The sequence below is a fragment of the Abrus precatorius genome, unplaced genomic scaffold, assembly GCF_003935025.1.
Source record: "Abrus precatorius isolate BTA unplaced genomic scaffold, Abrus_2018 Scaffold5, whole genome shotgun sequence".
Lineage (NCBI taxonomy): Eukaryota > Viridiplantae > Streptophyta > Magnoliopsida > Fabales > Fabaceae > Abrus > Abrus precatorius.
Window position 1 is genome coordinate 17,139,644 of NW_020874395.1, and position 27,746 is coordinate 17,167,389.

Genomic DNA, 27,746 nt, shown 5'->3' on the forward strand with positions numbered 1-27,746 from the left:
ACTTGGAGGATGACGTTGAAGACAATGCTCCTAGATTTAATATTTTGCAATGGTGAAAATTGAAGTCCATGAAATATTATGTTCTTTCTCATATGGCTAGATATATATTGGCTATTCCAGTGTCTACTGTATTCTCCAAGTCAACATTTAGCACAGAAGGTCAAGTTTTTGACCCATTTTGTAGTTGTTTTAGTCCCACAACCGTTGAAGCTTTGATTTGTACCCAAATTGGATAAAAGCTAGCAAAAAGGTTGATTTACGAGCTGAAATGGATCAACTTGTGATGCTCAGAGCAGGTATTACTTGTTAATTTTTTAATCTATATCTTTAATATTCTATATTTATTTCATTTTGAACTAATTTTCCCTTTTTTATATTTGTGTCTGAATTATTTTGGCTTTAGAGATGCTTGAGCTTGAAGCATCTATAGATGTTCAAGTTCAACCCAATACATCCACTTCTTGAGCTCAAGGTTATATTTGAAAATATAATTACTTGATGAATTCCAATATTTCTTTAATTAGCTACTATTTGCTAACTAAGTGTTATATTGTAGGGTGGTGAAGAGTCAAGAATGGATGAAGAAAAGACGGCAAAGAAATAAAGAATAAGTATTTATGTTATTGTACTATTTGAATTATTTTGGCTTTAAAGATGTCTGAGACTTGTTTATTTTTATTTTTATTTTTTAGAATTGAGACTTGTTTTGAATTTGTGTATTTGTGTTGAAATGTTGTGTAATTATGTTAAAATTATGTGTCAAGAATTATTTAAATAAAAAATGACTTTTTTTTTTATTTTCTTATACAGTTTTTTGCTTTAGGTTATTTAATCAGACAATTTGATGTTCTAAACTAAATCAACCCATTCGTGTTTAGTTTAGATTGGTTTAGATTTTCAAATATTTTTGCACAAATATGAATCAAACAAATCCATTTTGATTGGTTCAAATTGTTTTTTCCTCCTAAATCTAAACCAAACCGACCCGTGGACATCCCTAGTTAGTTGTGTGTCACAGAAAACTGGCAAAGGCCATCTTATCTACTAGTTTACGTGTTTCATTTGGATCTTTTCTCATGGGGCTCCTTCAACTGCTGCATCAACTATGGCCCTAGAGGCTGATAAGTCACTGTAAAAAGTTTGCATCTGTCTTCACACAAGAAAGTTATGATGAGGACACCTCCTCAAAAGTTCTCCAAATTGGTCCCACACTTCAAATAGGGATTCCAATTAGCACTGTTGAAAATTTCCATCATAAGTTAAGCTAATATGGATGGGTAAAATTATTTTCTTAGAAATTGTTGAGTCAGCTATTCTCATGTTGTGATGGAGCCTGCTGGAAGCGTGACAAACCATGCACTCACCTTTTCTATGAAAGAGAGTAGGAAAAGGCGAAGCTTAATAAGATCAGTGGTGACCCTATTGTACATTATATTATTTGTAAGCTGTAACATCCTTAATTTTTATCAGAAAAAATAAAATTTTATAGTGAATAAAAAAAATTAATAATGCTATTTTGTATAAATTCTTGCTTAGAGATTTCAATAAAGAGGGAAATTGAAAGAAAAAAATTATCGTTATCTTATCCTATGAAAACACAGAGGTAATTAAAAATTTAAAAACAATAATTTCAAAACGTTGAGATTGAAAATAGAAATTAGAATATACATCTCCATTATTGATCTAATTCAAAATATGTATGTATAGATTCAAAACATAAACTATGCTGCCTTTCAGTAGAGTAAATTTTCTATCCAAAATTTAATGTATCTAAAATCAAATGGCCAACTACCAATATTACAAATGCTCCAAATTAATGATTACAGGATTTCTGAGTATCATAAATATTACAATTGGTATTAAAATAGTTACATATCTTTATCAATTTAAAAAAATAATTGAAGCTAACTAAAAATTTTACAATCTTCAGAATAATTAAATTCTAATAAAGCAGTCTTTCCTATAACTTCACAGAGAAGATGATCTTAGAACAAATTTACCTTTTTTTATTCTTCAATTTCACTTCTTAGAAAATAATTTGTAAGGGTGAGTATTCCCGTCATACTAATTATTTTATTTATAAAATATTCAAAATAAAATAGGAAATGTAATTTTGTGCCAAATATAATAAATAGAATTAGTTCCAATGTTACATTAATAAAATCACAATAGCAACAATCGTATCATTCATACTTTAAATCACATAATATATATTTATATTGAGATATTAGCAATTCATATATCATATTAGCGAATGTTACAACAGATTAAATAGATTATCAATCATATCATCATTACTTCTAAATACACACTAGGTTCATATCATTTTATGCATTCTCACATTGAGCAGTGCTTCATAATACGTGCATTATAACTATATTAATTAATGCATTACAATACATGCATTATAATTATACCTGTCGATGTATTACAATACCTGTATTGTAATCACACCAATCAATATGTTATAATTCACTTATTACAAACACACATCTCACAATTTCATGGTTATTGCTCTTTGGATCCCTTGAGGTTTTCCACAAGTATAAATAGTTGTTGGTTAGCTTTAGCAATACGGATACAACGTGTGCTGATTCGGCCCCTTTTCGCAAAGATATAGTCAAGAGTCTAGTAAAGAAATGAGTGTATGGACTGTGATACTTTCATTTTTGGCAAATCATTGTGCACCCACTTAAGAATGGTAATCACCACCCTCATTTTTTTAAGATTTTTCAAATCATATCTGAATTCTATAATCCAGTGTATCTTTATAACTATCTATACATAGTCTCAACATTTCTCATAACATTCACTTTCTCAGTATTTTCACATAACACACATTTATCAGCATTTCTCTTTCCACTTTGATAATATAAACAACTTTAGTTTCACATGCATACTCATTTACATCAGTCCTCTATTCATCATTTTTCACTAATATAACATTTTATCATTCGAGAGCAATAAAACACTTTTCATAAATTTTCACCATGCATCGACTATTGGAGAAATATTCACACTCATTGTATCATATCGGTTCTATACAGAGAAATCATCAACTAATTCCACATCATACAAGTCAATAAAATCTTCTACTAAATTTTGACATTATTCAATAATCATAATATGTCTATTATCCAAAATATCAAATAGCAAATCCTAACTATATATGAATAATATTTAATATTAATAATATGTCTATTATCCAAAATTTTATTTCGCTTAAGCAAATTTAAACTGCTAGTTCTCTCCAAAACAGCAGAGGATCCATATCCTTAAAATACAACTTAACCTTTTTTGCATGAGAATTAATTATTGATTGATGTAACTACAACATAAGAAAAAAGTATGATTGTAACAGCATAAGAAGAAAGTATGATTTCGAAATAAAGAAGCTAGAATGTACCTATCAATCTTCAAGTCAATTGTGCCACTTTTCCACATTCACTACAATCATTACATATATATAGTCTATCAATGTGTTCAAGAACCTCAAATAAGCATTTCTCCAAGGTTGCCAAAGGAGTATTGGCCCCAATAGGCCCCAAAAGCTTACAAAGAATCAAGCCCCAAGCTCAGGTATAATCCTTCATAGAAAGTAGAATCTTCACTAGAGTTTGTTGCTCCTTTCGGCTTTACTATTGTCAAATCTCCAGACAACCTTTGTTTTTTCACCACAAAGATCAATATTTCCTTCAAAATTGGATGCAACAAAGGTTTGCATATGTCGTCCTGATGGGATTCTTCCAGAAAGAGAGTTGTGTGACAAGTTTAATCTTCCTAGACTGTCAATTTGAGAAAGAGAAGGAATTCTCCCAGATAAATGATTTCTTGATAAGTCAAGGGATTCTGGCGAACCTAGATTTCCAATCCCAGAAGGAATTTTTCTCCACACAAATTGTTTGTTGATAAATTCAAAGAAACTAATCCGACCAAATATTCAATCTCTTTTGGTATTTCACCGGTTAAATTATTACACGAGAGATCTATGCTATGTTATATAAAGTTTATAGTAAAGGTCATAAATTTCATAGTAAGTATTATTGAACCAATATACATGACTTTGAGTTTCACTCTTGTTGATGCTCTTTTCCGACATTGCAGTGAAATTCTTTAAGCATGTTGGAATTGCTGCTGATAATTTGTTTCTCGAAAGATCCAACATTTGAATACGCCTCAAATTACAAAGTTGAATAGGAATATTTCCAAGGAAGTGATCCCTCCCAAGCTCAAGATTATCAATTGCAGCAAACTTTCTCCAATCCATGATGGTATTGGACCGGACAACATATTTTCACCCACATCCATCATTACTAAGTTGCCGCAATTCTTCAAAGTAAAACCAAGGCTTCCAAGTGAACAAGGGTGCCCATGGACCTAAGAATCTTCCCTAACACTTCATTGTTGCTTAAATCAAGAAACAATAATGAGCGTACAGATTCCCAACAATCTAGAAGTTCTCCCTTTATCTGATTGTTCGATGATAATAGTTTTTAGTGTGGGTGAGATGAGTAAGATAGTTGAAATGTGTTAGTAGGAATAGTTAAAAATAGTAGTTGAAGAAGTTTTAGTAAGAGACTCAAGAGATGGAGAATTGATGTCTTGATTACTTTTTTTTCATATCTTTTATAATGAGGTAGCATGCCTATTTATAGGCATCATCTACCATTTGGTTCAATATACTTGAGTTATCTAGAAACTTAAAGATTTACAATATTCTAGAACTTTCTCTAGAAGCATCTACGTACTAGAAGATACAATTAGTTTTTTTTATATTGTTCTTAGTATTTTTTTTAGACTATTCTAGAAATTTGTATCAATTTCTAATAGATAAATCTAAAGTGGCCAAGTTTGCAGCTGTTCTTCGGTCACACAAGAATGAAAACAATTCCGAAAATTTATTTTCGGAAAGTATCAACTCGGAAGCTTGTAGTTAAAATGACGGAACTTTGCCCTCAAATTGATTTGATTTCAGATTATAAATGGTCTCGGAGGAAGCTTTAGTGGGAAATTCGGAATCGCACCTGTGAGATTGTTGTATGACATATTAATATACTGCAAGTTGTTCCAAAACCATTCTGGTACGAAACCGTTAAGCCCATTGCTAGAAATATCAAGCTCAATCAACGAACTTTGGGTTCGAAGCCAACCAGGAAAAGTTGGACCTAATTTGCATGATGCTACGTACAAGAAACTTAACTGTAAAGGAGGAACCCAGCTAGAGAGCTTTAAAGATACCGAGTTGAACGATTAGGACAAACCTTTTAATTTGGAAAAGTTACTGAGATGTGATTCGGCGACATCGCCCTCCAAAGAATTCCCGCCCAAAGAAAGATACTTCAATTCAGATAGCAACCTGATGCTTTTAGGTATCACGCCAGTAATCCGATTATACCTTAAATACAAACCATTGAATATGTGTTTGTTTCACCATGAAGAGTTTTGAATGAAACTAGGAATTTCCCCGCTCAACTTGTTGTATGACAGGTCTAGCGTCTGCAACGTGGATATGTTCCCAAAGAAAGATGGAATCTGGCCTCGTATGTTGTTGCGGGAGAGGTCAAGATCTTCAAGAGAGTTGAATGCTTTCCCAAATTCACCACGGATGGGATTTTCTAACAGGTTATCACTAAGGGAAAGGGAACGAAGATTGGTGGTGAAGTTAAAGAGCCAGTAAAATACAGAGGCAGATTTCAACAGGTTTGAGGAGAGATCAACAGTGACAAGAGAAGATGATGAATTCATGGTGGAAGCATATGACATCAGAAAACTTTCATCGGAAAGACTGCAATTTCGGAAATATAAACTTTCAAGTTTTGGGCTGAATTTGAAGATACCTTGAAATACAACTGATGTAATATTATTATATGGAAGGTAAAGGATCACCAGAGAAGGAAAGTTTGGAAAGAGAGGAGATGACAAAACAATGTTATTACGAGAAAGATAAAGCTCCTGGAGATTATGGCTGAAGTTGGACAAGAGTTGAAGCGACGAGGATGTCAGCATATTGGAAGAGAGATCAAGGATGGTAAGAGAAGTGGAAAACTTGGAATGAGAATAAAACAAAGATTGAATGTCAGTGTTTGAAAGAGTGCAGTCAACTAACCTTAATTCTGTTAAGTTTGGGATAAGGTTGCCAATCGTTTGTAGCCAGTGATGAGAGGAGCCAAGATTACCTAATGAACTCAACTCAATAATTGTTAAGGAATGGAGATTAGACAACCACTCTGCATCCTTAGATTCAACATCAAAATTGCCACCAAGCCTTAGAGTGTGCAAGTTAGGAAGATTCCCAACCTGAAAAGGGATTGCTCCTGAAAGTGAATTTCTCCCAAGATCAAGATACTTCAACCGTGACAGATTTCCAAGTTGATAAGGGATTTCTCCATAGAGATAATTGCACCTTAAACCCATATATTGTAAATGTGCAAGCTTTCCTAGTTCACAAGGGATTCTCCCAGCAAAATACGAATATGAGATACTGAGATATCTTAAGTAGGTAAACGAGCCAATAAGTTCTGGAATGTGACTCGATTGAAAATCATTATAGCTGAGATCCAAATACTCCATTTTTTGCAAGTGAACCAATGAAGTGATGTTGAATGCACCAGGCAAATATTGTGTATGCTGACCACGGAGATCAAGCATGTGTGCATGACCAGTTTCATTGTGGCACTGAATGCCTTTCCATCTGCAACAATCACGATTACTGTCATCGTCGCTCCATGTAGATAGCATACCAAAATCATGTGAGATGCTATGTTTGAAGTTGAGGAGTGCTTGTCTCTCACTCTCTATGCACTTTATTTATGCATTCATGGATCCTGCAGCTTGTAACAGAAGCAGCAACAGTGCATAACATAATTTGAGAATACAACTACTCATTGTAATTTTGCAGCTGTGAAACAACGTTGAATAATAATAAAACCAAGATAGGAAACTCTGTTCAAGTTTCTCTTTTATTTTGGAAGCAAGAAAGATCGACAACAGTATTTATACAGTTGATTGGGTGGCCAAATGAATAAGTTAATTATTGTTCAAAGACTAGGAAACAAGAAAGTTTTACAAGAGTAGATTTTTAAAATTAAAATACAATAAAATCCATACACTAGATAATTAGAGTTGTTTCTTTTTTTCATCGCTCTCTAACATTCTGTTAAAAGAAAAAGACATTATATTGAAGAAAGTATGTGCCGAAATAAAATAAATAAACATTAAGTGCTATTTTGCTTTATTAAAGTCTTTACACGTTTTTTACTTTTCAAATTCGAGTGGATACTTAATTTTTCCAACCTACTAAAATGGTCAGAAAACATAGAAGATAACAATCATGTCTATTGGTGATGCATCATTGTATTTTTTTTTATGTTATTTAAAATTTAAAATATTATTATATTTCATTATATTTCTAAATTAATTTTAATATTTAAACTAAAATAATTTAAAAAATTAAATTGATATCAATTTTTATGAATCGTGTATAAAATTTAAACATTTTTTTATGATAAAATATAACGTTGAGGTAATAATATATAAGCATATAATAAAAATTAATAACAGTATAGATAATAAGACAATTAATTATCTCAACAAAACATAAAAACATTATTCATATTTTTTTACAATTTTACATAATTAAAAATTTTTTTTACTAAAATTGTTCATTCTTCTGAATCTCATTTTATTCATTATAATTAGTCTGTTCTTTGTTATATTGCTACTTAAAATAAGAAAAAAGTATGATCTATTATATGATTTTAAAAGAAATTATAGTACATTTTCAATTTATTATTTATATTGTAATTTTTTTTTCTTTTTTAATTTAAAATATTTATAATTAAAAATTAATTTAAGAAGAATATTATTTTTAAGTTATTCTCTTTTATTTTAATACTTATATGTTACTTATATCATCTATACAATCTTTCCTCTCAATCTAAAAAGTAAATTGTTTCCATTTCACATTATATTATATTATGTAGATTATGAATAAAACAATAAAATAATGGTATTGTTATAATTATTTTCTTTATCATTAACTTTAACATTTTGTTTACAAAATTTTGTCTTGCAGGATTTAAAAGTACCTATTTAATTTTATTTTAATATTATTATAATTCTTACCTTTTACTCGTTTTTTTTTTTCTATATTAATCATGTATACCAGCTATTTTCCTTGTTTTTTATTTTCTGCTTTTATTTTTTTCCTACTTTTAGTCTTTCATTATTTTATCTTTGATGGTAAATCAATAATATAAAAGATAATAAAAACTCAAAGAAACAACAAAAGGATTTTTATTTTTGTTTGTAATGAAATTTTTTTCTTTTATAAATTCGTAGAATAAAATTCAAATATTATGACGTAAGTAACAAAGAAATTATATTTTAGGAATATTTTTATTTTTTATTATTAGTTCTTTTTATGAATCAATGAAATAAAAATTAAAATAGTTGAAAAACAAAGTTTTAATGATATTTTTTTTATTAATTCTTTGTTTTTTGAAGCATTGAAATAAAAAAAAATTGTGATTAAACAATTCTTTTAATTAAATTTTTATTTATTTTTTATTATTTTTTGAACTAATGCAGTAAATTAAATAATAATATAAATTAAATCTTTGTGATAAGTTAAAAGCATTTTTAGGATAATAGTTTTTCTTTCTTTCTTTGTTTTTTTTATTTATGAACCAATAAAATAAAAAATAATAAAAATTAAATTTTATGATAAACCATAAAGTTGTGTGTATTTATATTATTATTATTATTATTATTATTATCACTGTCACTGTCACGTAAGTTTAGTTATCAACAATAATTTTTATTATACATAAAAAAATAATAAAATAAAAATTTTGAGAAATAAAAAATTATACAATTTGTTTAAATTTTAAATTCATGCAACGAATAAGTAATGTTGATAAAATAGTGAATCTATCTTTAAAGTCTTTTGGATAATAAGAGTTTATTAAGTAATTATGTGTTAACTTGAACTCTATACAAAAATAAGTTTATACATAGTAATTAAAAATAAAAAAAGTAAAATTAATTTTTTTTAAAATAATTTTAGATTCACGTGACGACAAGTAATGTTGAAAGAGTGGTAGATCCACTTTTAAGTCCTATGCAAAATTAAATTTATAATTAATAGTCAAAAATAAGAAAAAATTAATTTTTTTTTAATTTTAAAAAATTATTTCTTTTATCCACAAACAAAAAAAATTATAAATGATTCACTGTTTTAATTTAAATTAAAAAATATATTTTCTTTCTAAAATTATGTTTATTTATTTAAAAAATATAACAAAAACTAAAATCTCTTGTAAATTATAAAAATTAGAAATTGTACTGGAGGAGGCATTACTTGACTATTATGACAGAAAAATGAATTTGAATACCTCTTCAGTAGATAGGATTAAGTGATAAAGTCCATTAACCCAATATCTTGCTTATAAAATGAAGGTAAAAGGTACAGGTGAAAGATTGACTTTTAAATAGTAAATAACATTTATTATTTAAATCGACACTTGACTTTATCATCGAAATGCTTTTTGCAGGTACCCTCCCCACGTCATATAAAGAAGAATATAAAATATTAGCGAGATGTCACGCTGTAAGACAGAAGAAGAGATCATTGAAGACTATTGTATCCTTAATAGGAACAAAAATAAAACTAAAAAGATAATAATAAATTTACAATAACAAAAAATATAAATTAATTTTTTTAAAATGAAATAAATTTTTAAAGTTAAAATAATTTTATACACTTAATTAAAAGTTAATTATTTTATTCAATAGATATTATAATGTAGTAATATCTTTCTTAGCATAAATGACTTCCAAATATAATTTTAGTTTCAAATATTATTTTTTTATTTAAAGTTTTTTTCAATATTTCTTTGATCAACTTTGATACGACTCTTCATTTTTTACTTAAGCTGATCGCACCGATTTTCTACCATATTCTTTTTTCTATACAGTTGTCTGGGTATCTCATTTACAACAATAAACAATGTCAAAAGGGTTAAAAATATATTCTTTAACATACTCTTAATTATTACTTCAAATTTATTAAAAATATATAATTATAAAAGAGAAGAGTAAGAATTGCATAACTTTTATAATTTTTATAAATTTTAATTAAAAACTAAACTATATTAAAAAATTATATTAGAGTATTTATTATTATCATTTCTTATTTCCATTATTTTTATCTCGTCTAGAAGTCTCGTTTGAGCACAAGAAGTGTTTGTACTTTTCTTTGATGCATCTTCTTTTTGTGTTCTTGGAATCTAATTGAATTTAAGAAGGATATAGATTTTATGCAGTTTTAATACAATTTGCAGCCTGTAATAGTATTTTTTTTTCTTAAACGAATCTAGATTTGTTTGAGTAAAGTAGAAAAAAAGTGATTTTTCCTTAAAGTAAAAAAATTTGCTTGGAAGGGAGAACGGGAGCGCTGGGGACTGGAGGAGAGCGGAAGGGACTCCGTTCATACTTCAACAAATCTACATTTGTTCAAACAAAAATATGTGGTAAGATGCAATTCGTCAAAATTGTAAAAAAAATTTATATCCATTTTAAGGAACAATGTATACTATATTTTAAGGAAACAACTAGTTAAGATGTTGCTGATATAAAATAAAATTGACTAAAAGTAAAATGTAGATAAAAATTTATCTTTTTATTTTTATTTTCATGAATTTATATAAAAAAATATTGAAATATTTAACCTTTTAATATCAGGATGACTTTGAACATTCCATGAAAACAGTAAGAACGATAAAGTCTAGCTATGATAATTTATATGACTTATTGACTGCCCATTTTGCGGGCTAGAAAGTTTAGCAGTTGAATCACATCAAACAGAAGGGTTAAATCGAATCAACTGGCGTCAAAATTCAGCTCATGTGCTGGTGTACTGAACCATTTTCTCACGGTTTCCTTTATTTTAAACTACATGCGATTTAAAATAAATTGTAATATTAGTTAGGTAAATTTGTAATAACATTTAAATTATTTATTTTACTTTCTTAAATAAAAAGGTAAAAATAATTAAAAAATATATAAATAAAAAAATATAAAAATTTTATTTCAATCTGACAAATTTATTTTCATTCATACATGTATTATATGAACTATATTTTGATTAAAATATTATGTATTGGATAAGTACTTGGACATAATATAACATATAGTAAATTAATATTAACTTTATACGTCATATATTAATTGTATGTGATATTATAGCTTTTAAAATTTATCATACTTATATTCTAATATAAAATGAATTGGTAGTTTTAAAATAATAATTTTTTAATGATTTATCATGGAAAGATATGGTTGTTATATATATCTTTTTCTAACCCTTTAGATAAGTCCGAAGATTAGACAATCGCTTTGAATATGAATCGTGAAATAAGTGCAAAGACTTGAAATTGTTAGTCTACGCAGAAATTACATGTAAAGACAAATTACATGTACTTTTCTTATTATGACCATTTTGTGAAGAAGCACTGTTCAGATATCATTTAGCTAGTGATATTACAAAAATGCTCTTAATAATGTAAAATAAAGTATAGTTATAATTTATTTATTAAAATTATAAATTATCTTATTCTACGCTAACGTAGAATGAAAGAAAAATATTTCATCTCAAAATTTTCAAATAGACTTGGATGTTTTAGTCTCTTAAAAAATTTACTTTATAAAAAATAGTTGAGTAAGATGAATTTTTATTTTCGCCTTTTCATCTGCAACAAGAAAATTAAAATCACACGGTTCTTTAAGATAAAACTTTTCGTTTTTAAAGTATAAAATCGAGAAACTTTTTAAAAAGTATTTGAAGCATGAAGGAGTGTAATTGGAAAACAAATAGAAGAAAATTGTTCTAGGTTGTTGAACTTACTTTGAGAAAGTTATTTTATTGTTTAATTTATTTTTTAAAATAAAAGAATTGGGCAGTGTATTTTGAGCTCAAATAAATTTTTAACAATTTAAAAATAGGCTGACTGATTAACAATTTACATACGCAAGCATCTTTGTTTTTGTTTTATTTTTGTTTTTTTTCCTTTATTTTTGTTTTGTTACCTTGATATTTAAATAATAATAAGGAAAATAGTCGTGAGGAATTTAAAACTTTGTGCTTTATATTTTGAAATTATAGTAATCATTTGTTATTGTAATTAATGTATATGCAAAATAAATTTCTGAGAGTTAACTTTCATTTTTTATGTATTTACTGTGTGTAGCGAATGTAATAGAATTAACATTTTTATTTAAAAAGTAAGAATTAAAATAAAAAAAATAATATACATTGAGATTAACTTTGAAATTAATTAGAATAGATTTTATCTTACCCATCTTATATATTTTATTTTTATATTTGCTAATCACTTGTTTACTTCAGTAATTTTTATTTTTCCTTTTCTTTTCAATTATTTTATTTTATTTTTAAAAATTAAAATATATACATTTTTAAAAATTCATACAACAATTTATAATTACATAAGTATTTTTTTTATCATATGTATGTTATAAATTTGTGAAAAACACATATGATTTCTCTATCTTGTGATCCATAAAATATGAATTTTTATATTATTTCAAAATATTTTTTAAATTCATGTAATATTAATCACGATATGTACATTTTTCTATCTTTTGCGTGTGACTTATATCCTAAGGTATTTAAATTTTTCTTTTCAAAATTTTATTTTCAACACCTTCAAAAAGGATTTTCTTTTAAAATGTTTATTTAATTTAAATACTTTTTAAAAAGGATATTTTTTTCTAAAATATTTTTTAATCAAAATTAAATTTATATTTGCAAATTTTAATACCTTTTGAAAAGATATTAGAATTGGTTGAAATAAAATTAACAGGTTGGCCTAATTTTCCTTGTGTGTTTCGGTTCTATTCAAGTGTAAAAGCCAACAAATATCAATATAATATTGTTCTTATTGTAAAGAGCAAAGATAATGGAAAAATAGGCGAAAAAATAGAATGCTCAACAAGGAGGTGGTGAAGATGTGGAAGAGAAACAAAATAGTTATATATATATAAAGAGTGAATGAAAGAGAAAAAAAATAAAGCACATAAAAGGGAGAAATCTAAAAAAAAAAAAAAAAAGGCTTTAACTATGTTGGATTATCACATGAACATGTAACTTATTTAAAAGCATATAACTTTTTTTGAAAAAAATAATAGAGTTATTTAATAAAAACAAAATAATAAAATCTTATAATTTCAAAAATTATTTAAATAACATTTAACTTATAGTTGTCAAATTGTCAATAATTTTATATCATTTTTATCCATATCTTTTAAACAGATTATACATGTATATAAATTTCTAAATCTCTATCCTCATTCAATTCTAACATTACATTAATATAATATTAAATATAATTTTTTAGTGATCGAATAAATTTTATTTATATAAAAATCTCTAATTCAATTAAATACTTATGAAATTATAAATTAAATTATTAACTAGAATCTCCAAAGCTTAAATAAAAAGTAGTGCATGACAATAAGCTTTCTTTATCCAAGCTATATTGTTGACAATGACAACAGTCACCAACAAATAAGACAACAGGTAAAGGCAAGCGTTGTTCCTTTAAAGTGTACTAACAAAACAAAAGTAGTGTTCATGTTAGGAATGTTGCAATCACGCCATGTTTGGCCCATCAAAACAAAGTTCATTCTTTCTCTTTTTCCCTCTCTAAGAAAAGGAAGGAGGAGAGGCCAGATAGGTTGGTGCTGCAAAACCAAAGACCAAAGTATGCTTACTTGGAAGCCACTTTTCTTTTTCGTACGTGTAAACCATTTATGATGAAAATTTTATCGCAAAGTTACTTTGTTTAAGGTGTCTTGTGATAAATCCATATTTTACTATATTTTTAACCTAGTTTTTGTTAGTAAATAAGGAGTTAAATAGTAAATAAACTTGAAAATATCATAAAAATTATATTAATATTCATAATTGTATCAATAGTTTAGAACTTTAGATTTTATTCCAATTCTGGATAATTTTGCTTAAAAAGACTTAATTTTGTGTAGAAGCTTGAGCTAAAGATGTTTGAATTGAAGATTGAAGTGAAGAAAGTAGAGGAATTGAGTTATAAGATAAAGAATCAAGTGTTATGTGTTGGGCATAACCACTTTGGGTGCATAAAGTTAACACTTTTAAGAAGAAAATCCATGAAGATCGTATAGAGTGCCTACTCTAACTGTTGAGAGTAGTCACGCCAGAATTGAGTGTCCATTCTAAGTGCTGAAAGTAGCCACTTAATGCTGCGTGTGGACACTCTGGTCACTTAAAGTAGTCACGCATAAGGCTTATTTGCACAGAACACATGCGCTTGGACACTCTAAGTGCTGAGAGTGTCTATGCAAAATAACATAATTTTGAAAATTACTTCTAATTGTCAACTTTAGACGATTTGAGTTCCTATTTCAGTTATAGAAGTTTCTAGAAGACCTTTCATGCAATAATCCTCAAAAATAAAAGTGTGGAAGTGGAAAAGGCGGGAAAAATATTATAAATAGAAGTTAAGAGTTTAGAATTAGGAGTCTTTTGCCATTTTTTGTTTTCTTTTCATTTCTACACCTCAGGAGAGTTAGATAGGGAGATTGGGAGCGACTTCCAAGCTATGGACCTTGAGGGATTAGGCTAGGGATTAAATTTATGAAGAAATTCTGCAGATCTTCTTCTTCTACTCTTTCTCTCTCTTTTTCTTTTAGGAACATGTTCTGATTTTTTTCTATTATGAATTGATGGATCCGATTTTGACATTGTAAATTGATTGTGGATTTGGATTTTAAGACTTTGATTGTATTGAACGCTTAATTTTTCCTTAATGTAATTGTGAACTGATCATTCATTCAATTGAACTTAGAGGAATCTTCATCAATGGAAATTGAGTTTATTTCTCAAATCTGAATTAAATGTCAAGGTTATGGATATCTTAGGGATAAGAATTCATGATCTTGTGATATATTAATTTCTAATGCCTAATGCAATGTTTGATTGAATTACACCTAAGGAATTAGGGTTAAGACATCTCCATTATTATTAATAGTTTCATCCCAATTATTATGTTACTATGTTCAACTTAAAGACTCTAATAAATTTAACCTGTTTAGTAAACATAAATGAAGGCATATATCCCACACACAATGCACATCTACATATATATAGAGTTGTTGTTCAACAGTAGATAATATAATACAGACCTCCTATCTTTCTTTGGTTATTCAAGCATTTTACAAATTAAAGAAAAATAAAGGTCAGGCAAAAAGATCCTAAGCACTCATAATTTACATATACCCCATTTTTGACTATTTTTATTTCTTTTTAAGCAGATCTCTCTTCTAGTCATCTAATCCATCTGGAGGAGGATTAGTATGAAGGCCCAGGTAAGCTGTTGCACAATACATAGGGTAGGGAATCTCAACTCTAACAAGACTTTGCATAATTATGGGAGCAATATGGGGGTTGTTAATAGTAGTAATAGTTAGTATCACACAACCTGTAAAGATAATAGTTTGATTAGCATTATTATGGCTCCACATTCTTGATCCCATACTAAAAGTGATGTTCTGCTTAGGAATAGGAATACTCCCAGCACTCATTCTACATCCATAACATAGTTAATAGACATAAACAAAGAAAGGGTGAATAAAGCATTCATAAATTATTTCATAAGACAATACTAATTGCTGAATAAAGATAACCACTACATAACTTATAAATAAGCATCTCATAGTATTTTATTTGTATTATTTCTTTCCTCTATGGAGTAATTAATTATCCATTTAATTTTCTGGGTTGAAGATTGGGAGTTTTAATTTGTGCCCGCAATCCAGATAGTGCCATAGGTACAACATCCCAAATAGGGAACCGAGCAACTGTGCTCAAATTCTATTATGGTCACTCATAGCGGCTCACACTCTAACCAATCTTGATATGCTCTAGTGTCTGTTAGGATAGTTTAGCATATTTCTCACTGCCTGTGACACAAATTAGCTAGGTTTTGTCTCTTGCTATGACTTGGGTACCTTACTATCCCCTATGGTAAAACCAACACTATTTACCCCTCGCCTATACCTAGCGTTTTCAACCCCTATGAATTGTTTCATAATTACAAAAATAAATTCTAGACATTAATCTATCCATTGGATACACACTATTATAATCATTCATAAATTATTTCATAAGGCAATACTAATTGTTGAATAAAGATAACCACTACATAACTTATAAATAAGCATCTCATAGTATTTTATTTGTATTATTTCTTTCCTCCATGGAGTAAATAATTATCCATTTAATTTTCTGGGTTGAAGATTGGGAGTTTTAATTTGTGCCCGCAATCCAGATAGTGCCATAGGTACAACATCCCAAATAAGGAACTGAGCAACTGTGCTCAAATTCTATTATGGTTACTCATAGGGGCTCACACTCTAACCAATCTTGGTATGCTCTAGTGTCTATCAGGATAGTTTAGCATATTTCTCACTGCCTGGGATACAAATTAGCTAGGTTTTGTCTCTTGCTAGGACTTGGGTACCTTACTATCCCTTATGGTAAAACCAACACTATTTGCCCCTCGCCTGTACCTAGCGTTTTCAACCACTGTCCCTATGAATTGTTTCATAATCACAAAAATGAATTCTAGACATTAATCTGCCCATTGGATACACACTATCATAATCATTCATTCCTTAAAACAAGAGAATCATTGATTTCATGGACATGGCTATTTTTGGATTTTTTCAGATTTCATGCATCAATTTGTAAAATTCATAACTAATTCAATACAAATCCAAAAATCATGAAATTACCTGGGTTTTCTTTCTTTAAGTGTTTAATTTTCAACAAAAATATGAACATAAATAATTTTTACATAGAAAGTAACACTTAACTTAGTTTTTTTCTACTGCTCACATGATGCCACTTTTAGAATCCAGTAAATTGTAAAATTTGTAATAAATTCAATTCTCTTCCAAAATAAATGAGATCAGTGAGATTATTCTCAGTATTATGTCTATTTCGAAGTAAAAATACTTTCAAATTTAAACTGTTTACATACATTAATTCGTGCTTTAATTTTATCAGTACATGTCACAGGTTAGCATAATTCTGCAACTACATATATAAAAAAAATCATAAGTTGTTCAATTCACCACCAAAATTCATGAAATAAGTGGCATTCTTTCACTGTGCTTATATAATCTCACAAAAAATACAAGTAGAAATTCATCACTTTCATATCTCAGAAATAGTCCTAATTATTCTCTGTTACTCACATTAACTCACTTCTTAGAATCAGTTAAATATAAAAATAAATATTTTATTTTAACTCTAAAATTAATCAAACCAGTGAGGATATTTTCCCTATAATATCTATTTTCATGAAAAAATATGACTAAAATAACGCCATATATATCCTTAAAAATGAAATCAAGTTTCTCATCAATATTCACAAACCATTAGTTTCATATAACAGAAACTTTAGAAAATCATAAGTATTTTGTTTTAACTCCAATTTAAGTAAACTCAGTGAGTATGGTTTCATTATAAAGTATAGTTTTGTACAAAAATATAACTAAAATCATATCATGCATGAATTTTAAGAATAAAGGAACTTAAAGTAAGTTGTTCTCAAGAATAATTTACACACATCATAATATTCAGAAATTCATATCTATTTTGTTTCAAATCCAAATTAAGTAAAACCAATGAGAAAAGTTCCAATAAGAAATCTATTTTCATAAAAAAATATAAAATAATGCCATAAACAGATATCAAAAAGAAATTGAATCAAGACATATTGATCCTAGAATATTGTTTTCATGTAGTAGAACTTAGAAAAATCATAACTAATTCAATTTAAATCCAAATAAAGTAAAACAAGTGGGAAAAGTTTCAAAATTTAACTATCTACATGAATAAAATACTAACAAAATTTTTTGCAAAGGTTTTCTCATACGTTATATTATTTGCAGTTTAGTCATTTTACTTTATGTTAATTACAATTAGGTCCTTTTTCCAAAACTTTAAGAAGTCAGGTTGTCTAGCACATTTTTCCTTTTCCTCTAAGTCATTGTCCAGGTCTCAATATGGTTAAAAACATTCCTTTGCTCCTAATACTCATGTGATTAATTATTTTAAACTTTTTGAAGTCTATTTATGGTCCAATCAGTATTTTCTCATCTAAAGGTCCAATCCTTCAAATTTAATTCCATATCTTGGTCAAATTCATATGATTCTTATACTTCAGAGGTTCCAAAAATTGTCCAAGAGTCCATAGTTTATTTCTAAGTAATTTTTTAATCATTTTCCTCTTACCCTTTCATTCAAAATCTTAAAAAATATATTAAAAATATTATTTCAAGTCAAAATAAATCCAAAATATCAAGAATATTATAATAATACAAGCTAATATCCTAGGAAAATTTTCTTGATTTTAAAAAAAATAAAGTCAACACAAAAGCAATTATAACTATCTCAAAATTGTAAATCTTCTTAAAAATTTACGAAAATTCCTTTTTATGCTCAATCAAAGCCTAATCACGAAATTTTTTACTAAGTTTAGAGTATTTATGTCATATAAAATTGAAACAAAAAATTAGAACTCAGATAATGCATCAAAAGAATATTTACAAAAATAGTAGACAATTTCTGACAGAAAACTCTTGATTACAACCGAAAAACTTTAACAAAACCCTCAATCAATTTCAAGGCTTGGATTCACATATAATCAGCCTAATATCATAACAATAACATATACAAGCAAAGTCATCAATAAAATTCCCTCAAAATACCCACTTACAGTTGGTTAAGATTTTTCTGCAGAATTTTCTATTTTTGCTGTTTTTAACATTTTTCTTGGATTTTCTTGTGCAAGTAAATTTTGTTTTCATATATCAATTAGACCCACGAAATTTTCATTCAATATTAAGGGTTAAGGGTTCCCCTTGACTCAAAATTAATTAGCAAAAGTATTCCCCCAATTTATAAACTATACTCCCCTCCCTTACTTGATTTTGTCTTTGCCTTTTTGGGTGAGGTTGCAAGGGTGTGTTGATCTCCTCTTTCTCTTCTTTTTCTTGGCCTAGTTTGAGTCTCTTTACTGCCCTTCCAAGTCAGCTTTGAGTTTGTCCAAAAAGGTCCTCAAATGTTGAAGTTCTTTTGCTAAATTTGGTGGTGGGGTTATTTGGTGTTTTTGAAGTTTTTCCTACTTTGTTGGCTTAGGGAGTGACATGGCTGAGTGGTGGGGTTTATTTTTTGCATGTGTTGGATGTGATCAGGTGTGTAGAAGAGTTTGGTTTGGCTGGATTTAGGAATTTTGGCTAGTTCTTCAAATTTGCTCCATTTACACGTGAATTTAGGCCTTGTATTTGGGGAATGCTTTTTTTTTTCTTGATTTTTCTGGGACAGGGTGTTGACGACCATTTAGAGGGGTTAAAGTGGAGTAACTTTGCTATTGGAGCCTTCCCCAAATTCGGATTTTATCATGGTGAAAAGTAGTCCCTAATAATCATGCTGAAAGTGGATATTTTGGACCCTTGTGATGTCATCTAGTTGGCTTAATTTTTTCTTGTTAGTTTGCCTTTAGTTCCTAGTTTATAACTTCAGATTTTCCCTCTCACATAACACTATTTTTTGGCTGAGTTTGGTTGGCATTTGACTAGGATCCTTGGTTAGGGATTGAACCATTGACCCTATGTCATCATCAAGGAATTTTAGTCACCCAAGTCTTCTTTCTCATTGGCTTCCTTCAATTTAGCTTATACTTTGCCCAATTATTGAGAAATTTAGTCTATTTTTCATGCCAAAACTGTGCCAATTGGGTTGGGTATGATAGGATTACAAAATTGGAAGTTTTGGTCCATTTGTCTAGCCTTTTTCAAACCACTTTGAGTGCTGAATTTGCAAAAATTGGTTTGAATTTTCTATTTGAGGTTTAGGTCTGGTTCTTGAATGAATACAACCTCATTTGGCCCAATAATTTGGCATAAAAATTTTAGAATTTTTCATTATCATTTCCTTGTCCAACTTGGGTCTCCATTCTAGGCCTAATTTAAGGGTATTTTGGTCTTTTTGGCCAATGTTGTAACTTATTTTTAATTTTCTATTTTTTCTCCACAATTGATTATAAATTTTTTAATACATAATTAAGATGGTATAAATTTATAAAAACAAAATTTTTAGGTAATTATTCTTATAAAAATTGGATTACACTATAATTCGTTACCCGATTTTTCTTTAATTCGTCTATTTTTTGGATAAATTTGACTAAGTGTGTTTTAATTCCTAACTATATATATATATGATCTAATTCTTATTTATTTATATTGATATAATTAGTAATTAACTTAGAAGTAAGGAAATTTTGGGGTGTGACAAGGGTAGTTTAGTTAGATATTAGGATCAATGAGGTAAGGAATTGTCCTTTGATTAATCTAGTGAAATTGATCATCAAATCAATTAAGGAACTTAGAGTTCAGATCTACTTCAGTTTTGCAATTAAAAAAGAGGTGAAATCAATCCTAACTTCATTTACATATCATTTCATTTCTAAATTCGTAGCTTTATTTTCCTGTATTTTTCAGATTTTTGCACTTTATTATTTTTGTTCTCAAATGATTCAAAACATCTCCAATATTCGTTCAGGTCAACTAGTTATTTGATTTGTGAAGTGGTAATTGATAGACCTAATTCCTGAGGACGATACTTGGGACTCATATTGATTTTCAAATTTTATTACTTGTTACAACTATCTAGTACACTTGCTAGTTAGTATTCTCTAAATTGTGTAGTTTTCTATGCAGATTTGTGACAAGTTTTTGACGCCATTGCTAGGGATTATTTACTTTCAATATCATTAGTAGCAGAGAGATGAATAGATTGAGCATTTCTTTTTGTTGTTTTATTTTCTAATTTTTCTGCTAACTTTCTAATTTTTTTGCATTATTTTTTTCCCTACATTTTGTGTAGTTTTCTGCATAATTTTGTTTTGCATTTTTCTGCATAGTTGTAAATCTCATTCTGCATAAATTTCTATGTTTTTTGCATGTTTTGTTTTATAATTTTCTGCATAGTTTTACATTTTATTTTGCTTAGTCACTAATTTCATTTGAATTTTGTTTACTTCCTTTTGTATGCAAAGAAAAACTAGAAAAATAAAGTGCTCTATTGTTTGATGGCAACCAGCATGTATCAAAATTTCTATCAAAGCCAAGTTGCAAGAACAAGAGCTTATGAAGCAGATGCTTTTGAAGCTTTGATTAATAATTTTCAAGCTGGAATTTTCCAAACTAACCCCTTGGTGTGTGATTTTTACAGTGGAAACCATATGTATATAACCTAAGATGTGGTTGCACTAGAATTTTAAGAAGAATTCGATTATGGACAAAATTTTCAAAGACCTGAATCTACCTTTCCTTATGTATATCAGTATCAAGCTAATATGAGTGAGCTACATTATGATTGGAATCAACAAATTTCTGCTGCAACAACACCTTTTTCAAGTCCTAAATTTTCATAGCCGTATTTTCAAGCGTTATATTCTCAACTTTAAGGAGGACTGTAGCCTTCAAAGACTCTTCCAAACAGAAATTATAAACTTGAAGAAACTTTGCTCCAATTCATGGAATTTACTCAGTCAAGTTTCATTAATCAAGAGGCATCCATGGAGAAGATGGAGATGCAAATAGGACAAATTTCAGAACAATTGTTAAATAGGAATAATGAGAAATTGTCTAGTAACACCATTGTGAATACAATAAAGCAATGCCAAGCTATTTTCACAAGCAGTGAGGTGAAAATTTCAAGTCTTAAAGCTGCTGAGAAAGAAAGAGCATTAGATAAATTTGAAGAAAACAAGATTCAAGATAAGCAACAAGAGAATTGCAAGAAAGAGCAGTTAACAATTTAAAAAAAAAAAAAAAGAACCAAAGGACTGCAGTAAGACACAACCTGATAAAAGAACCAAAAAGCAGTTGTTTGAAGATGTTTGCAAGCCAATAGATGAAGCTAAATGCAAAAAGCTTCCATTTCCTCAAAGACTGCAGATTTCTAAACAGGAAAAATAGAATGATGATTCTATTCTAAGAGAGATCCTTGTTGGAATTAGATATGAAGATAATAAAGAGCATGAAAGGAAGCTTGTTGAGTATATCAAGCTGCTAGAAGTTCCTCCACTTTTATTTCATTCAGGTTTTGAATTAAATGAAGAACTGCAAGTTCGTGAGAAAAAGGGGAAACGTTTAAAGATAAAGCAAGAGCCGTTATCATCAAAATCATCTCTTAGAATCAAAGATCAATAGACGTCAAGCTAGTGACGTTAAAATAGCGCTTTGTGAGAGGCAATTCACAGTCTTTCCCTTTAGATTTTGTTAATTTCTGGTATTTGATTTCATTTTTTACATGATCTAAATTTCTGGTTGTAGGTAATAATTTCTTTTGGGAGTGAAAGTGTCAACCTATAGAGGATTTTTCTGAGTTGGAGTGCTGGAACATCCATTTTCCTCGGCATAACCACATAGATACTTTAGGATTATTTCTCTATTCTTTTCTAAATTTTTGACCTTTAACTTTTGATAGAATTTAGATTAGGAATTTCAAATTTTAGTTAATTTTGAATTTTAGAATTCTGCATGCTTTTGAATTTTTAGTATGATGGAGTAGCTAATTCTGAGTTTTCATAGAATTAAATGTGTATAATCTGAGTTTTGATTTTGCAAGTGTTAATTCAAACAGAGAAGAACAAGACAAAGTGATGCAATTGTGTTTTATATGATGTTCATCATTTGAATAATCACTTTGAGGAAGAAGAGTTTAGGCGCAGAAGCTATTTTCTGAAGTTTGATCATTTAAGTGGACACTTTAAGTGCATAAAGTGTCTACGTAGAAGTTCATTATTCCTGAATTTTGCAGCAACTTTGAGTTGACACTCTGATTACTTGAAGTGAACACGTGTAACTTTGCGTGGACACTTTGCCCACTTGAAGTGAACACGTACATGACTCTAGCGTGTTCACTTTCCCCATTTAAAGTTTCTACCTAGTCTGCATAGCTATGTAAAGTGCTAAGAGTGATAACGCAGGACCACAAAACCTTAAGCTCTCAAAACACTAGCCCTAAACATTGATTTTCCTGCTTATCATTGGGTACATAATGTTGATTATGTGCAGTACCATCACTTATAAGTAGGATTGCATCATTATTGCAATCCAATTCCAAGTAATTCTTCCTCTAATTTTGAATTTTTGATTAGGGTTCTTGAAGGGGATGAATTTGGAAAATTTGAAAATTTGGATTGAGGGCAAAATCTGTGAAATTATTGGTTCACATATGTAATTGAAGGGTGAGAGAGTTGTTTCTATGCTGAAATTGTCATTTTTAATTGAGATTCGACACTGAATTAGGATTTTTCCACATGAATATGTTCCTGTGTTTGGTGTTTGAAACATAGGGCTTATTCTCTATGAATTTTATTGTGATTGGACAACATTGTGATGTTAGAAATTGTGTACATGCACTTTGCATAATTCTGAAATAATTTTTTATAATTGTCTGCACAGAAAAGGTTTTCATAGTGAATTTAGTGGGTGTTAATATAAATTTTGGTTGCTGTAATGGATTGATTATGATGTTCTGAATTACTAGTTACTTTATTGCACTTCACTACTCTGAAATTCAAATGTTTACCATTGAAATCTCTTTGAAATATAGTCTAATCATAGTGCATTACATTTACACACTACACATGTTACTTAGAACTTGAATCAAGCATGAATGTTGTTCTGCACATTGAATACAGTTGTAATATGATTTTCTGAACATGTTATTGATTGATTATTGCTGCATGCAGTCCTTGGACAATATTTTCTCTATAATTTGAGCTAGAAAGATTGTTTAATTTGATGAGATGCTTGCTGCAGTTTTGATAAGTCTTGAAACTCATTCTTTCCACACTTTATTTGCGATTTCAGTTAAGAGATGGCAAGCTCACCTAGAGGAAATCTTAGATCAAGGAGGCGCAGGTTTGCAGGTGCCTCATTATTAAGGGCTGTACCTAATCATGATCTAAGATTCAAAAGCAAAGCTCATGAGAACTATTTCAAGGAAAATATTCCGAGGAGGAATATAGTTCATGATAGGAACCTTGAGCTAGCTAAAAGTGATCATCCTGAATTTGTGGAGAAAATTTAGAAGAGAGTAAGGACTAAGAGAAAGCAAGTACCTCACCACCTCATCATGGTTAGAGGTGTAGAGGTGGAATTCTCTGCTGTGAACATCAATGAAGTTCTGCAAAATCTCTGTTGAGAAGGAAGATAGGCACCAGGACTTCTCTGATTTTGGAAGGAAAATGGGCATGACCAAGGAGCAGCTTTATGAATTTAAGATGGAGAATGACCAGTGTTTAAGAGCTACTACCTTCAACAACCTCCCTCTCTGCAACACTTGTTTCAACATTCCTCTAAGAATTTTTCAGAAATGGTTGAAGAAGATGAAGATGAGGAGGACAGTTCAAAAGATGAAGATGCAAAAGATTAGCTTAGGATTTTATTTTTATTTCTATTTTCTTTAAATTCAGTATTGTATAATTCTAGTAATTAGGATTTTTATTTTCTGCAATTTTCACTTAGTTACTTTTGAGTTGTTAAAGACAATTTGATTCATTTTTAGTTGTAATGAATTACAGTTTTATTTGTTTTAAAATTCTATAGTTTTATTTGGCTTATTTTTCTGATTAATTGGTGGAAATTGTGATGTTTTGTGCAAACCATACTCTTATAACTCAGAACTGAAACACATTGGATTTTGACACTTGCATAGCCGCCATGGGGGTGAATTCTGTACCTCTTATTTCATGAGTTTAACTTCACTATCACTAAAAATACTCCCAGAAAAACACAAAAATATTAGATTAGATCATGAATTGACTTCTATGAATGCACTGTATTGGTTTGCATTTCTGTGAATTATGATTTTCTTTTAATTTCATAAGTTATTTTTTCCATTCTCACATGATTATCACACTTGTAATTTTCAAAAGGAGGTAGTCTTGCCATTCTGTGCACATAATTTTGAAAAAGTGGATTGTGAGCTTCATTGATTGACATTATCACTTTAAATTCCTTGGTGAGATTTGAGCCTTATGCATAAGCATTTTTGATGTGTGAAATTTAATCTCATTTGTTGCTGCACCTCTAGAACTTGCTTTGTTTCTTAATTGAATATGTCATTTGCAGATCTCACATATATGGTGGAGGCCTTCTTTGATCATGCTTAGCTAGCCTAAATGAACCTCCCTTTATGTTTGAGAATCATAGTTCGCCATTTGTGCCTTTAACCTTTTTCTTTGAAAAACCTTAATTTAAGCCTTGCTGAAAAACCATGAATTCTATCCAAATTAGAAAGAGGTAGTTTGAGTTTAATCAAAGATGAATTTTTAAAACTAAGTTTGGGGTGGCATCTTGTTTTGCATTGCTTGAGGACAAGCAAAGATTTAAGTTTGGGGTGAACAGCAGCAAAATTATGAGCTATCTGAAAAAAAATGAAAATCAAAGTGTTTAAATGAAGAAATAAAAAGTGTGAAAATAGAAAAGAATTAAAAAAGAAATTCTCTGTATAATTGATGCAATTATAGTTCTTTAAATGCTGTAAAAAATTCTGTAAATTCTATGCAGATTTGGATGAATGAGAAATATGAGGTAACCTCAAATTAAGTTTTGAACATTCATTTACTTGAATTACATCTTTTCTGTTTAGAAGTAACCACATTGTTTCCCTAATTGATTGAACACCTACCTATCCTTTAACATCAATTTCACCTGGAAAAGTTCTCTTGATATGTGACTTACTGTATATTTGCAGAGAAGATTGAGAATATTTGCAAGCCTATGGTAGAGTGTGGTAAAAATGATGATTTTGAGAGCAAACATTAAGCCTAAACACTGCTGAGTGATGAGTGAAACACTACTTGTGAATTGTGAATCATGTTTTTTAATTTTGCTCACATTAAACTTTGTTGAATTACTTGAACTCAAATGACAAGTTTTTGTTGGTTATGTGATCAATTCAGTGTGATTGTCATGATGATTGAATGGATTAATAACTTGATTGAGAATTAGAAATCAGAAAACATAGAACTGGAAAATAGAAAATTTTTGAAAAGAGTCAGTTTTGTTGCTTGATTTCAATTTAGTGGATGAATTTTTTTCCCTTTATATGATTTGATTTGCTTGAGGACAAGCAAAATTCTAAGTTTAAGGTGGTGATAAATCCACATTTTACTATATTTTTAGCCTAGTTTTTGTTAGTAAATAAGGAGTTAAATAGTAAATAAACTTAAAAATTGCATTAATATTCATAATTGTATAAATAGTTTAGAACTTTAGATTTTATTCCAATTCTGGATAATTTTGCTTAAAAAGACTTAATTTTGTGCAGAAGCTTGAGCTAAAGATGTTTGAGTTGAAGATTGAAGTGAAGAAAGTAGAGGAATTGAGTTATAAGATAAAGAATCAAGTGTTATGTGTTGGGCATAACCACTTTGGGTGCATAAAGTTAACACTTTTAAGAGGAAAATCCATGAAGATCGTAGAGAGTGTCTACTCTAACTGTTGAGAGTAGTCACGCGCAGAATTGAGTGTCTACTCTGAGTGCTGAAAGTAGTCACTCAAAGCTGCGCGTGGACACTCTTGTCATTTAAAGTAGCCACGCACAAGGCTTATTTGCACAGAACACATGCGCGTGGATACTCTAAGTGCCGAGAGTGTCTATGCAAAATAACAGAATTTTTTAAATAACTTCTAATTATCAACTTTAGATTATTTGAGTTCCTATTTCAGTTGTAGAAGCTTCTAGAAGACCTTTTATACTATAATCCTCAGAAATTAAAGTGTGGAAGTGGAAAAGGCGGGAAAAATATTATAAATAGAAGTTAAGAGTTTAGAATTGGGAGTCTTTTGCCATTTTTTGCTTTCTTTTCATTTCTTAGGAGAGTTAGAAAGGGAGATTGGGGGCGACTTCCAAGCTCTAGACCTTGAGAAATCAGGCTGAGCTTAGATTTATGAAGAAATTCTGCAGCTCCTCTTCTTCTACTCTTTCTCTCTCTTTTTCGTTTATGAACATGTTCTGATTTCTTTCTGTTATGGATTGATGGATCCGATTTTGACATTGTAAATTGATTGTGGATCTGAATTTTAAGACTTTGGCTGTATTGAACGTTTAATTCTTTCTTTAATGCAATTGTGAACTGATCATTCATTCAATTGAACTTAGAGGAATCTTTATCAATAGAAATTGAGTTTATTTCTCAAATCTGAATTAAATGTCAAGGTAATGGATATCTTAGGGATAAGAATTCGTGATCTTGTGATCTCTTAATTTCTAATGCCTAATGCAATGTTTGATTGAATTACAACTAAGGAATTAGGTTAGTTTAGTTAGATATTAGGATCAATGAAACAATGAATTGTCCTTTGATTAATCTAGTGAAATTGATCATCAATCAATTAAGGAACTTAGAGTTCAGATCTACTTCAGTTTTACAATTGATAAAGAGGTGAAATCAATCCTAACTTCATTTCATATCATTTCATTTCTAAATTCGTAGCTTTATATTGCTGTATTTTTCAGATTTCTGCACTTTATTATTTTTATTCTCAAATGATTCAAAACATCTCCAATATTTGTTTGACTTAACTAGTTATTGATTTGTGAA

General features: G+C 29.1%; 1 protein-coding gene across 1 annotated transcript; it reads right to left on the reverse strand.

Annotated features, from left to right (window-relative positions):
* Positions 1-5,427: 5,427 nt before the first annotated feature.
* Positions 5,428-6,738, reverse strand: LOC113866823 (receptor-like protein 34). The gene has a single exon (XM_027501622.1). It carries the CDS (start codon positions 6,736-6,738, stop codon positions 5,428-5,430), a length of 1,311 nt encoding a protein of 436 aa, XP_027357423.1.
* Positions 6,739-27,746: the final 21,008 nt, after the last annotated feature.